The 14715-nt window shown below is 41.8% G+C and overlaps 1 gene segment (V, D, J or C); it reads right to left on the bottom strand.

Annotated features, from left to right (window-relative positions):
- Nucleotides 1-12254: 12254 nt before the first annotated feature.
- On the bottom strand, nucleotides 12255-12644 carry LOC122543687 (T cell receptor alpha variable 4-like). The segment is given in 1 exon segment: nucleotides 12255-12644. A coding segment is annotated over 1 exon segment (390 nt).
- Between the last annotated feature and the right edge of the window lie 2071 nt (nucleotides 12645-14715).

The raw sequence follows: 14715 nt of genomic DNA on the forward strand, positions 1-14715 counted from the left end.
ACCAGGGAGAGCTGCTTTGACCAAACCTAACTGTCTGGTAGAACGTGATGGTGACCTGCCTTCTTGAATGTCTACACTACTTGCTGAGTTGGGGCACCTACATTGTTGTTAGCAAGAGATTTCCAGGGTCCCGACCAAGTGATCCAAGTCGTGCCGAGTATGGCCTGAGAGTGAAGTGGCCCCATGCATCTACTGTGTTTGTCTTTCTAAGGGGTAGAGGGAATGAGAATGCAGGACACTTGGCGAATTACTGCAATGCATGTTGCATCCACACTTCTGCAGCTGTGCATTAGTGATAAGACAGTGAATATTGCAGCTGATGCAGGTGTCAATTCAGTATGTTTTTGTGTTTTTCTGCATTTCATCGATATAAGGAACTTCTGCAGTCCAAATTTATGATTCATCTGAGATTCCCTTTTCCCCTTTAATCGATCTTTTGGTCATCCTTCCTTTAATTTTAAATTGCTTTCAATCCTTTCACTTTTCTGTTTCTCGCGGCCTTGCAAAGCGTACAACGTGGGTATTTTCAATCTTTCGTTAGCCACAGTTGAATTATTTTCCAACTACATGTTTCTATTTTCGTAGAACAAATAATAATTACAGACTATATAATAACTCTTCAACCACTCAGTGCTGCCTGTGTACTTCCAAATCATTCTGTGTATTTTGGCAATCCATCATTAGCATTTTCCAACTCAAATTTTCATAGTTTCCATTGTTCAGGTTTCAGAGTCTATTTCCAGAATGAATGATGCCACTTTGAAACTAGATTAAAAATTGCACAACATTACGTTCTGTATTCAACAGCACCTCTGAAGAGCAAGGTTATTACGGCCTGAAGCGTCACCTGAAATAATATATTTATGATGGACACTATTGCATTTAACATAGAGTTAGAAAAGATGAACAATAATTAAAGCATCCTGGGAAATCGAACTCTGCCTTGACTAAAGTGACGGTGCTCATCCACATGCTGCAGAATCAAGACAGGTTACAGGTGCCCACAGATGGTTTGCATACAAACCTGAGAGCTGCAGACCCTGCAACACACACCTGAAGTTAGAGTTGAATGCAACAATGGAATGCCGCCCTCGGGGACAATTTGAAGTAGTGAATGATTTGCTGGAGAGAGAGGCGCCTGGCACCCTTATTTGGAGGCGGTTACGTGCACCCAGCATTTACCATATTGGACGCCTCAGGGCCAACCTGCCATCAACGCGCCAACACCTGGTTGGGTCTGATTCTTCAGGATGATCGAACCGGATCAATCCGTTGGGAAATCCTCAACACCCTCCCAAAAAGGCGTGAAAACTCGGAAGGAGAGCAGTCACCACAAAACCACACTCAGGATGGTAACTCGACAATAACCACCGAAGGAGAAGATACCTTCAAGACATCAGAAGTAAACGAAGGCATCATTACATGGAGCCTGACCAAGTTTGAATGTGGTGGCATACGAATGTACAAAGTTAAATCAAATCATATGACGTGTCTTTTTTTTTATGGTTTATGTTTCTCATATTAATTGTGTCCAATAAACGAATATCATTTTCTGTAAGAGTCGACTCACGGTTCTTCTGCTGAATAGAAGAACTTCAACACATTGTATGGCAGGAACAACATTATGATTTTTTCTCTGTCTTTAACCAATGCTAAACCTAAAACAAGCTGATTTTGATTTGGTCCTTTAACGTTTTGCTTCAGAAAAGTTCATAACGAACTCCAGAAATTCATCTCCCACAAATTTCGTCAATGAATTTCCAGCTAGGATAGGTTATTGAATCCCTTGCCACAATTCTCACATATTCAAGTTTCCTCCTTGACAACGTCGTCTTTGTGTCTGCTCAGGAGGTGATTGATTGAATCCATGACTGCACATAAGTTGAGCATAGTGTCTCCCTGCTGTGAATGTTTGTCAAACTTCTTGATGAGTTTAAATTCCTTTCTCAGGAAGGCTGTGATTGCATTCATGATATGAAACATAAGTTTGGATGCTGGAGATATGAAACACATAGATGGTTGTGTTTGTGATTTGTTCCTCACTGAAAATAAAGTGTCAGTTTTAAATTTCCAGTTTGAAAACGGCACTTCATAATTAGAGTCATAATCATAGAGTCATAGAGATGCACTGCATGGAAACAGGCCCTTCAGTCCAAGCTGTGCATGCTAACAAGATATCCCAATCTAGTCCCACTTGCCAGCACCCGGCCCATATCCCTCGAAAAACCCTTACTATTCATCTACCCATCCAAATGCCTCTTAAATTTTGAAATTGTACTTGCCTCCACCGCTTCCTTTGGCAGCTCATTCGATACATGTACCATCCTCTGTGTCAAAACGTTGCCCCGTAGGTCTCTTTTATATCTTTCCCCTCTCACCCTAAACCTATGCCCTTAAGTTCTGGACTCCCATACCACAGGGAAATGACTTTGCCTATTTACCCTATCCATGTCCCTCATAATTTTGTAAACCTCTATAAGGTCACCCCTCAGCCTCCGATGCGTCCGGGAAAACAACCCCAGCCTGTTCGGTCTCTCCCTATAACTCAAATCCTCTAACCCTGGCAACATCCGTGAAAATCTTTTCTGAACCCTTTCAAGTTACACAACATTCTCCAACAGTTGCACCTGTTTGTATTACCGTCCTGATGTATGGGCAAAAACACACTTGAAAGCAGTTAGATGAACTCTGTCGTAAAATTGCAGGTGGAAGTGCAAGTGAAATGCATCTGTGAAGTTCTTTAATAATGATAATAGTTTGAATACTAGATAAAGAAGTACATGCCTTGTGTCCAAGAATTTCCTTTTGTCGTGTTATGTGCATCCTACACACTGACCTTTGAGATATGCTCATTCCTTCTCATGAATTAAAATGAACTGGAAAGAATTAGCTGAAATGATGACCAATAAAACTTCAATGGGAACTTTCAAAAGAAAATGGGAAGTATGTTTGAAAAGAAAAACTTTGGAGAAAGTTTATAAAAGTAGGTGGAGAAAAGCTATTCGTATTATCGCTGTGTTATTATTCCAGAGAGTCAGTTAATGTTCTGGGAAACAGGATTCGACTCCCACCAAAGTAGATGGTGAAATTTGATATGAATAAAATTAAACATTCGGAACTAAGAATCTAACAATGACCATGACAACATTGTCGATTGATTGACGTGATTCAATAATGTACTTCCGGAAATCCTCTACCCTCTTCTGGTCTGGCGCATATGCGACTATAGACCCACAACACTAGTGTAAGAAGCTACTCTATTCATAGATATCATAGAATCGCTGCAGTGTGAAAACGGGCCATTTACCCCAACAAGTCCACACCACCCACCGAAGAGTTACCCACCCAGACTCAACCCAATAACTCAACATCTCCCCTGACGTACCCTATCTACACATCCCTGAGCACTATGTATAGTTTTAGCATGACCAATTCACCTAGCCTGCACATATTTGGATATTGGGAGGAAACCAGAGCACGTGGAAGAAACCCACGCAAACACGGGGGAATGTGCAAACTCCACACAGATAGTCGCCCAAGGCTAGAATCGAATGTCGGTCCCCGGTGCTGCGAGGCACCAGTGCGAACCACTGAGCCACCGTGCCGTCCACATCTATCAATCTCTTTGAATTCTCATCAAGACATGCAATGGTATGATCCACATGGCGTCAGAAGAAAAAAATAACTGCAGAAAAAGTAATGTGGACTCTGCAAAGTTGTCCTTCCGAACATCTGTGAAGTGGTGCCAAAGTTGGAGAGCTGTCTTACAGACTAGTCAAGCAACAGCCTGACAAACTCATAACAATAGAATCATATCTGATAGACAACATCTGAGACACAACGGTCACCATCCCTGTGTATGTCCCATCCCACTGGCAGGACAGATTGAGCTGAGGTAACCAGGCCATTGCATGCAGTCAGGAGGGAGTTGCCCTCACAATCCTCGGCATTGTCTCCAAACATCATGAAGTCCAATGGCTTAAGGTTATTCATGCCCAAGTATTCTCCTGCTGATTAACGCATACTGTGCTACCTTGAGCGATGAATCACTCCATATTGCCTGTTTGTTTGCGTGTCTGTGTGTGTGTGTGTGTGTCATTGCTCTTATGTTTGCATCAAATTCATTTTCGGAAGCAGTTCTCAAGGGCGAATGACGTTATTTTATTGCAATTCATCATGTCCTCTGTAAGTAACGTAATCAATTTTCACTTCTAAAAACTGTCTTTGAAAACTGATGTCATCTGAATCTGGTTGGTGGGGTTTTTGATGCAGTGAAAATTTTAAACTGCATGGGATGAAAATTGTTTCTGTTTGAAGTCAGCAAACTGCCAAAACACAATGAGCCCCACTAGCACCACAACTCAGATTCCAGGTAGGTAACTGCTTGTCATTTCCTCGCTCAGCTTCCACTGTGGACATTGGCTGCGCAGATTGATTGAGACCTGAGTAATAAAACAATTTTGAACTTTTTCACCTTTCACCTCACCTACAGAGAAAGATCTACCTCTATCAAGAGTGCCTGATCGATTGCTGCCGAAAATATAGTGTAATGGTGGAAGACGATATAACGGCTGAAAGTATGAGTAGGAGGAACGGCGTGAGCAAGACAGCCAGGGAAGAGATTGGATAGAGTCAGCTCTATTTGGTCCTGTATTAACTGTGATTGGTCCACTGTTGACGTCAGATATGAGAAACCACCCATTTGGATCAAGGGAACAAATGTCTCACTTGTCCAGAAAGTGAAGGTTGTTTCTGATCAGGGTTCAGTCCCGCATGTACGATCGGAAGGTCAAATATTTTGAAAAGTGCGTTGTTTACTGCTGAACCTAAACATGTGCTTTTTATGTGCTTTACTGATAATAATGACAGTGGTGTCAGGTAAGTTTGACCTAAAATCATCAATATGCACTTCGCCAGTTCGTCCTTCACATTTTTGACAACTTCATTATTTCTGTTGCAGGTTCGAGCGGCCAAGATTCAGTTTCCCAGGATCCACTTGAAAAAACAGTTCAGGAAGGAGAGACTGTAATCCTCAACTGTAATTACACAGCACAGTACACTGCTCCAGTGCTCTTTTGGTACATCCAATATCCCGGAGAAGCTCCGGGATATTTGCTGAAAAGATTCAACAAGGAAGAAGGACAGACGTCTCCAGCTTTCTCTGACAGGTTCTCTTCTACTCTGGACAAAAAACGGAAAATATTTCCTTTAAATATCACTGTTGCTCATGTATCTGACTCTGCCGTCTACCACTGTGCGCTGAGTCTCACGCTGATAAAGAGTTGCAGTCAGTCCATACAGAAACTAGCCAGACACACTCATGACCCTCCTTTCCCTACCTGTATCCTAAGCCACATTTCTGATATGTCGCTGAATTGTCAACTGATAAGATATTGGAAACGAAACGACAATCATCTGTTGTCCCAAGATAACTCTTTCTGCAATTCACATTGTGCGTTTTTCTACATGAAACCTTCTTATATCGCTGTGCCCGCGGATGGTACATAGTAATAGAAGAAGCATTTGACCCATTTGACCCATCGAGCCCGCTTCACCATTCATTCAGATCTATCCATTGTCTCGGCTCTTCTGACCTGCATTATCCCCATAACCCTTATTTTCCCAAATATGCAAAAACTCATTCAAATGTGTCTTGAATAAATTTAGTGAAGCTGCCTCCACTGCTTCCTTTGGCAGGGAATTCCACTGTCTCTGGGAAAAGCGGTTCCTCCTTTTCTCAATCCTAAATCCACTTGCCCTAATCTTGAGGCCACCGCCTCCAAAGCCAGTAAATCTTTCCTCAAGTAAGGAGATCAGAACTGCGCACATTACTCCGGGTGCGGCCTCACCGACATCTTGTACAATTACAGCAGAACCTCCTTTCTCTTAAATGCAATCAGCATTACATATTAAGCACTATTGTGCAGGGCTGACTTTGTTAAAGAGGAGAATTGAAGTTAGTGCTGCTGTCAGGTTTATTCAGTGATCAGCTCGCCCTGGCGTGGAGTATATTTTGCGTCGACATTGATAGATTCATGAATCAATAAGGACAGATGTGAATTGAGTAGTCTGCCAGAAGTTGGAAATGATGTGGATCATTTTGTTCACGAGTGGAGCAGGTTGAACGGAGCAAACGGCCTCCTTCATTTCGCACCGGACTTCCCGTGGACAACATGTTGACGTCATGGACTGGAGAACAAAGCAGCTGTTAGCCGATTGGGCGATATATGGTGATTCCGAACCATTCAGCAGCGAGACCGGATATGACAGGCCATTTACTGCCAGCTGAAAAAAATCAGCTTCAATTTTCTTTGTTCTCACCCACCATCTGCTTTGCAAACATGTCGACTGTTATTATTTACTCATTTCTCACTACTACAATGTTCTTAAAAGGCAAGTTTCTGAGTTCTAAAATATTGTCTTGTGTTAAAATATCTATAGTAATTTTCGATTTGTCTGTGTTTCCCTCTATTACAGTATATGCGTTGACTCGGTAACATTCATAGTGATCGTCATTTTAATGTCACTTTCTTTCTATATTTGCACAGTTGTTAATTGTGCCGATTCGATCTCACAGAAGCCAGTTACAACGATACAATTTGAAAGAGATTCAGTAACCATTCATTTCAGATATTCGACCACAGATAGCACGTATACTTTGCAACTGTAGCGTCAGGACCCAGGGAAATCTCCAACATTCTTAATCTACGTTACCAGCTATGGCAGTACCATCAAAGGAGACGGGGTGTCGGATCGATTTTTTGCATCTTTGGACAAGTCAAAAAATGAAGGGAATTTCACCATCAATGAGCTGCAGCTGTCTGACAGCGCAGTATATTACTGCGGACTGAGAGACACAGTGACAGGAACCAGGCTGAGCCTCGTACAATAACAGCGCCCCAATGGAACAAAGTGCAAGGTGTGGTAGTCGAGTCGAGAGTAGCATTTACTTCCTACCTTAATACCAGAATGAACCAAGTTCAAATTAAAAAATATATTTCACACCGAAAGGTCAATGGGTGCTGACTCCGAGAGGGATCTGTGTTCTCACTCTATGTTTAATACAAGTGAATAAGATGCAAACATGCGATTAGAGAATTTATGCCACTGGGCAAATGAAAGTGATTGCCATAGAATTACTGTTAGAAATATCTGGCATTGTGCTCCAGCCAGTGAAGGAGGTGCACACCAGAAATCACGAATCATCAGCTTCAGAACTCCGTGCGACACCGAATAAAGTGACAACAGAAACTTGACTTTGAGCAATGCTATGTGATGCGTCCAATATCCAAAAGCAAATCTGTCATTCTTCCTGATATATTTCAATTTAGCGTTTGTCCTCAGTCTGATTTTGATCATCCATTAGCTATTCCATGTATCTGCAGCTTACGATTCCTCTGTAATTGATTATTGTTGTAGTGATGCTTGCTCATTAGCTTCCAGTCTTGATAACAATGTCATGGCGCCAAAAATATTGGAGATGCTTGATACTAATACATGTAAATGTCTTTAACATTGAGAAATCGGTAATCAGTTTACTACAATTATTTGGACTTTCACAAGACAGGCTTCAGTGTCCATTGTAAATTGATATTTCATGTCACATCTATTTGTTCCTTTGAATGTAATATTTCTGGAACGGTTGATCTGGGATATATTTCGTTCGAAGTTGGAGTTAGACATGAAAGAGCAAAATGCAACCATTTCAGAAGCGGACAGTTTACAGTTGTGAGAGGAACAATAAAATTATGATTGTCAATGTCACGCCTCTGGCTTTCAACTTGCACCTGCATAGTGAATATTGGGAGATCAGATTATGCGGAATCAATGTTCACAAATGCACCTCAGTAGCATGGAGAACACGGCGTTAACTGTGTGTTCTCTTAACCATTATGACAAACGCTGAGAACATATCACTCGAACAAAACGTTCTGAAGAGGAGTCATATCAGACTCGAAAAGTTAACATTGTTTCACTCTTGACAGATATTGCCAGATCTGTTGAAGCTCTGTAGCTGTTTCTGATGTTATTGCATATTTCTCAACGATTACATCACCGATAATTGAATGTACCCCCATTTGCCTTCAGCATGATGACCTCAGTCTATGGTCTTTCCCCACTGTGTCTTGGCAGTAGCTGCCCCAATCTTTAATGTGGACTTCAGCATGTAGTCCTGATCATTAGAATATCTCAATCTGCAACAAGCGATCGAGGTCAACTCCTCATTCTGGAAGATGAACAAGACTCGACAGACCAAACAGTGTCTTTCAATGCTTTGATGGTCCGCAAGATGTAATTGATGCCTGTAATGGCGTGTGTCCGAGGGAAAAGAACGTAGCGTCCATGAAATTGCTCAGGACGAGCCTCAACAAAATTATTGCATTTTCCTCCATACCTATTTGGTAAAGGCAAATTCTAGAAGGAGATGTGTATTAATCTCAAACCCTCGGCAGCCAGTTCAAGGGCAGTTTGTGGTGACACAGGCGGACCATGCATTCATGTATTGCCCTTCCCACCACCAGCCAAACGATGTCTTAAAATAGGCGTTGTATTGATAATATTGTCTCAAATCTGAGGAAAGGGCACAAGACACAAAAATAAACTTTAATTTCTCTTCACAGATGCCACCAGACCTATTGAGCTTTTCCAGCGACTCCCGTTTTTGTATCAGTATCAGTCCATTAGTTTAATAACCCAAAGGGAAACCCTCTGCAATCACGGATAAGTGTCCAGGCAGTTAAATAAACAGAATCCCAGCGGAGTCATATATCCAAGACTAAACAAAATCGATTCGAAAATTCCGAATGTTTGGGTTACAATACCACCTGTAACTTTCTCTCAACTTTCGGTCACCAAATTACCAAGAACAGTATATATATTATTTCACTGTCGCTGAGTCAAACTTCTGGACCCTTGCTCACAACACTGTGAGTTTCCTTCCATCTCAAAGAGCTCAGCAGTCCAAGAGGCAGATCACCTCCACCTTCTCCAATGCAATTTGTGGTCGTAACAGTATTCGGTTTCACTTAAATGTCGCCAGAGGGAGGACAGGATCCTCTCGTCTTTACACAATTGACATAATCAGGTGTGAACGATTGGGAACAATTAACAAATTTAGGTATTTGTTGAAGAATGTTCATTTCCAGACAACCCAGCAAGCAAACACCACATGCGAATAAGATTTCCACTAATCACTTTGCCTCATTAATCTGCCATTATTGAGTGTGTTTATTTGATTTTTGTTGCTCAGATCGGAGCTATATCCCACTTGCTGGTTGGTATTTGAAAGCAAGTCTGCGTTATCCTGGACCAACGAACCTCTCTCTCGCTATTTTGAAACTGTTAACATGCATGCAGAGGCAGTACTCAATACACCACAAAATGTTTAATGTTATTCAGGTTGCTCCAGCGATGCACGTGGCCGGTCAGAATCACGTGACCGATCTTTATTTCCCTCACCAAATGCTTTGGATTTTGTTGGACGTAACTAGTTGCTGCATTTTCGACATCGCTCATTGCAGTAAACGTGGAACACTTCGAGACATTCCAAAAGGTATGACATCATGTATTCCCTTTTCATTCACTAAACGGACAGCTTTAGTTTATTGCAATAATAAATTTATAACGAATAAAGTTATGTATTCAAATGAAAAAGTATCCGATTTTCTGGGAATTCGGGAACCGTTTCAGATCCTCTCCTGATCTCACCATTTGCCTGACACACTGTCATATTCAGTGACTCCCTGACAGTTTTTGTACAGCGTCAGCCCAGTTCTGAGTCTCCATGGGGCTCAGTGCGCAGTAATACATTGCAGCGTCTGCCGGTTCTGTTTTCACCAATTTCAGGTTGATGGTGCTGTTCACGTGATCCAGCTTTGAGGACAACCGGTCTCCTTGAAACCTTTCTGCGTTCGCTTCAAATTCGCTTCTCCGTAGCAGAAACTCCATGGAACCATTGAAATGTTGTAGGTACCAGAAAAGGTGAGGAGTATTGCTTGTTGTCGTATAATTACAGAACAACTGGACATTGTCCTCCTCATTCACTGCAATTGAAGCCGGTGTCTGTGAGACAGAATCTCCTCGGCAAAGTCCTGCAAAAATTGATTGATCGATTTACTTGATTGGTTAATTGATTGACGATTTGTCACGTGTACCTCAGTGCACTGGAAAGCTTTCTTTGCCAGCGGTGGAGGCAGATCATAGCAAAGAAGGATGTACAGATCATAGAATGAGAAAAACAAATTTAGATAGAGGCATACAGGTTACTTCGCAAAGGTCAACATTAGCAAAATCAGCGCTTGAAGTTAGAGACTCCAGGAGAATCCGAAAATTACAGAAAACATTTCATTATTCTGATGCCACAGTCATCCTGTGACCTTTATCAAAAACCTGCGAAATAAGTTCGCGAAAAACAAAAAATAATTTCATGCAACTCGGCAGCTGTCTTGGTGAAGGGATTTGCCAGATCAAATAAAACCTCCTTCAGTACACGTGTCACACCGCCTAACAAGGTCATTTTCCATTTCGTTCCCGATCCTGAAGGGAAAACTGCACACGGTATGTTAGTTTATAACTCTCGCCTATGTCAAAGTATCTGAACAGAACCCGTCCGTCTTAATTCCCAGCCTAAGTCTTCAACAGTCTTTCAATTGGGTCGTTTGCTAACTCATCCCAAATAGTGCAGGTGTTGGATAAATTTGGCCCCACGTGATTATATTGATTTGGACACAATGTATCGCTGCCTCTACTTTGATGGAACTGCTGGGTTAAACCTAATTCCCGCTGCGGATCTAAAAGAAAAAGATCGTCAACTTATCAACCTACCCATTAGAACAGCTATAGCTGTGAGGAATAAACTCAATGCTCCAGGCGTCATTGTTATCGAGAGATCACAGCGAATGTGAGCAGATCGAAGCTAAAATAATTTTCGTCAAGAATTTCTAACAATTCCTGATCTCTGCCCATTGGTTCATTGTTGTCAAAGGCATGATGTGACAACCAATGAGTGTCAAACGCCTTTGTTCATCAATTCAAACAATCAGCTTCACGCGCTTTGAACTTCATTTCATATGGCCACAAGAGAAAGGAACACCGTAAATGTATTAGCCAGACAACGGGGTCTTGCATAGACTTTGAACCAACACTGATATTTGGCAGTTGTAGGTTCTCTGTAGGCGAAGTCAGAGAAGGAACACAGTCCACGTTGTTCTAGTGTCAGAAACTAGAGTTCTGCAGTTAAGAGAACTGCTCTCTGGCGTTTTGAGAACTTCCTTTCGCCCAGGCTAAGGGTTAGTGTGTTTTGGACACAGTGATAATGTCCATTAAAAAAAAGTGCATTTTCAATTTCTTAAATAGTTGAGTGGAATGTCGATTTTGCTGCATTTTCTGGTAAGATTCTTAGCAATCGACATTTCTTGAATTTTACATTGTGCCATCGCAAATGTATCAACGGTATCTACACCGGATACATTGCAGCACCTGGACAAAACGGTTCACTGCCACATTTTCAACGTGTATTAGTGATGCATGAAAGAGTTGCATGCAGCACCCAAATAATATAATATTTTTTGAAAGAAGACATGATGACACAGTTTCTCTGAAAGTCTGAATGGGAATGGTGAGAGAACAGAGGTACATGTTAATAGAAATCCTGACAGAAGAGAATGTATTTTGCTAAAGACGCAAAAGTAAATGGTAAGGGAAGTGATGAGGATGGCACGAAGTGTCTGCGATAAGGACACAAAGAGTTCAAGTGAGTGGGACTATAGTTTCCATTGGAGCAGGTATCTAGGAACGTTTCACCACAAGGAAATGAACAGTTGAGTCGATGGGATGATGTCGAATGATTAGCTTATTCGAATCATTTCTGGGAACTGGAATGTGTAAGCGTTAATGAAAGGTGAATGATGTTAAAAGAAAGGCCATATTACTTTCCTTCAAAGTTAATTTATGACTTAAACTGATTTAATATTTAACGTCTATGCATGACACTCGTTATTTTTCCATTTATCTTTTAATAGTTTATCATCATTTTATCTTCTACATGTGTTGTTACTTTATTTACGCTCTTTCTCTCATCTTTTCTATCACTGACGTTAGCATATGTGAATATGCTTGCTTTGTCTCCACCTAGATTTCCAATTCTCTTCACTTCGTGCACTCTTTACGTCTTGCTCAGCTTTTCTATCTCATTTTCTGTCACCGTGGTCCCCTTAACATCGAAATATGCAGCCCAGAAATAATTGCATTGATGCTCAGCTGTGCAGTATAGGTTTTTGTTCAGACTCTCCCTCTGCTTGTAACACTGTGCCCCCATTGGCACAGAGGTAGATGGCGGTGTCGTTAAGTCTGGTGTCTCTCACACTCAGGACACTGTGTTTGTAGTCTGTACTGACTGAAGCAGAAATCCTCTCATGTTGATCAGCTTCTCTTTTGGCCATCACCAGATGCTGGGGCGGCTGGTTCGGGAGCTGTCTGTACCAGTGCACTGTGTCAAATGTGTTTGTTGTGGAGCATTCAATGGAAGCGTTTTCTGCCTCCTTAACAACTTTCCACTGAGCAAGTTGCGTGACTTCATCCTCTCCAGTTTCTACCTTGTAGATCAGAGAGGAAAGCAGGAAAAGAACTCGGTAAATTTGAGACATCATCAAGTTACATGAAGCGTAAGGCCCGCAGAGTTTTGTTGGAAAAAAAAGAGTTAACAATGAGAAAAACACTCTTTTCGTGTCGAACACAGTGCTGCCTTCTTTAGAAGTTGTGAAATAAGTTATGTCTTCGAGTTTATCTTTCCGTACCAGGCCTTTCGCACACAGAGCTGCTCACAATGTGTGTAATGTCACTCCGCCCTCTCGTTTAATATATGTCACAGATTCACTCTGCCCTCTAGTGGTTATCTTCCACTAGATAAATTGCTACGTCAATTTCTCACCACAATTGAGTTCATACGATCGTGGTCAATGAAAACGAAAATATCCTCCTCCCCCTCCTCACCCCCAAACAAAAAATTGTTGCCTGGATTGCTGTGCCCATTTTATTGCAAATGCAGCATTTAACGATTTTGGGGCATTTTCTTCACGCATTGCAATTGAGACTGTACTCTACACTTTCAGCAGCCTCACTGAATCAAGCAAAATATCTCAACATTAATTCCTAAATTTTGGCCTGTGATTTGAAGCAGCACGTCTCCTCAGTGTAATGCAATATGAACAATTATTTCCATTCCGTGCACCATACTAAAAGGAAGAGCTACATTGGTAACTCATATTGTTATGCTCCTCAAGGGTGATCTTTCTGAAATCAACCCCTCTCTCATGTGCAATCACGTAAACTTGCACGCACGCACGCGCGCACGCACCACGCACACACACACACACACACACACACACATTCACCCTCTCTGTGATGGGGTCTGCCCAAAACCAGGCAAGTATCTCTGAAATCTCATTCTATTGGAAGATGCTGTCCATTCATTATGCTAATACTTCAGAAGTTAAAACTAAATGGTGCAGCCGCACTTGGAGTATTGCGTACAGTTCTGGTCACCACATTAGGAAGGATGTGGAAGCTTTGGAAAGAGTTCAGAGGAGGTTTACTGGGATGTTGCCTGTTATGGATGGGAGGTCGTACCTGGATAGCATGAAGAACTTGAGGCTATTTTCATCGGAGAGAAGAAGGTTGAGAGATGAATTAATTGAGACATAGAAGATAATCAGAGGGTTAGATAGGGTGGACAGTGAGAGTCTTTTTCCTCAGATGGCGATGGCTAGCACGACGGGACATGGCTTTAAACTGAGGAGTGATAGGTATCGAACAGAAATCCGAGGTAATTTCTTTACGAAGAGAGTAGGAAGGGCGTGGAACGCACTTCCTGCAACAGTAGTAGACTCGCCAACTTCAAGGCCATTTAAATGGTCATCGGAGAGGCATGTGGACGAGAACGGAATAACGTAGGTTCGACGTGCTTCAAATTGGTTTCACAGGTCGGCGCAACATCGAGGGCCGAAGGACCTGCACTATGCTGGAATGTTCTATGTTCTAATTGTGGACAGAAGTGGAGCGACAGATAGAGTGCAAAATGAAAGGGAGCAGGGAACTTGCTAGATTTCAGGTTTGTGCTTTTGTGTGAGTGTGCGTGCCTCTGGGTGTCTGTGTATGTCTTTAGATGTGTTTTTCTGACTGCGCATCTATTTATGTATGTTGCTGCCTGTGTATATGTGTGCTTTTATGTGGCAACCAATATATTTCTGTGTGTTCATGAGCATGCATTTGTTTGTGTTTACTTCTGTGTGTGTCTGTATTTATCTTTGTGCGTGTGTGTGCGTGCACTTGCGTGTGAATGGATGTGTCCATCTCAGTGTGCGAAGGAAATTACTTCTGGCTTGATGTTGAAAATATAACAGTGTCGACGTTCTCAGCTTGTTGCTGTCTTCAGAATAAGATCATATCGTTCTACCACCGGCTGTCGAAGCAGGCATTTCAAAAACCATCACATTCTTTTAAGAGGGCTCAGATTGGAAATTTTTCAAGGGCTACTTTTTACTATTCATGGCGTACTAGAACTAGGGTTTATAGTTTAAACTCATGCATTGTTAAACAGCTATCCAATGTTCTGATATCAATGATTAGGATGAGAATTTACAAGGCATTAACAGTAAGTTTGTAGATGACACTCACATCGGAACTTTCATGGACAGTGAAGAACGTTGTCAGAAATTA

Source organism: Chiloscyllium plagiosum, unplaced genomic scaffold (genome assembly GCF_037043375.1).
Source record: "Chiloscyllium plagiosum isolate Xiang-an unplaced genomic scaffold, Cpla_swu_hap1 HiC_scaffold_27, whole genome shotgun sequence".
NCBI lineage: Eukaryota > Metazoa > Chordata > Chondrichthyes > Orectolobiformes > Hemiscylliidae > Chiloscyllium > Chiloscyllium plagiosum.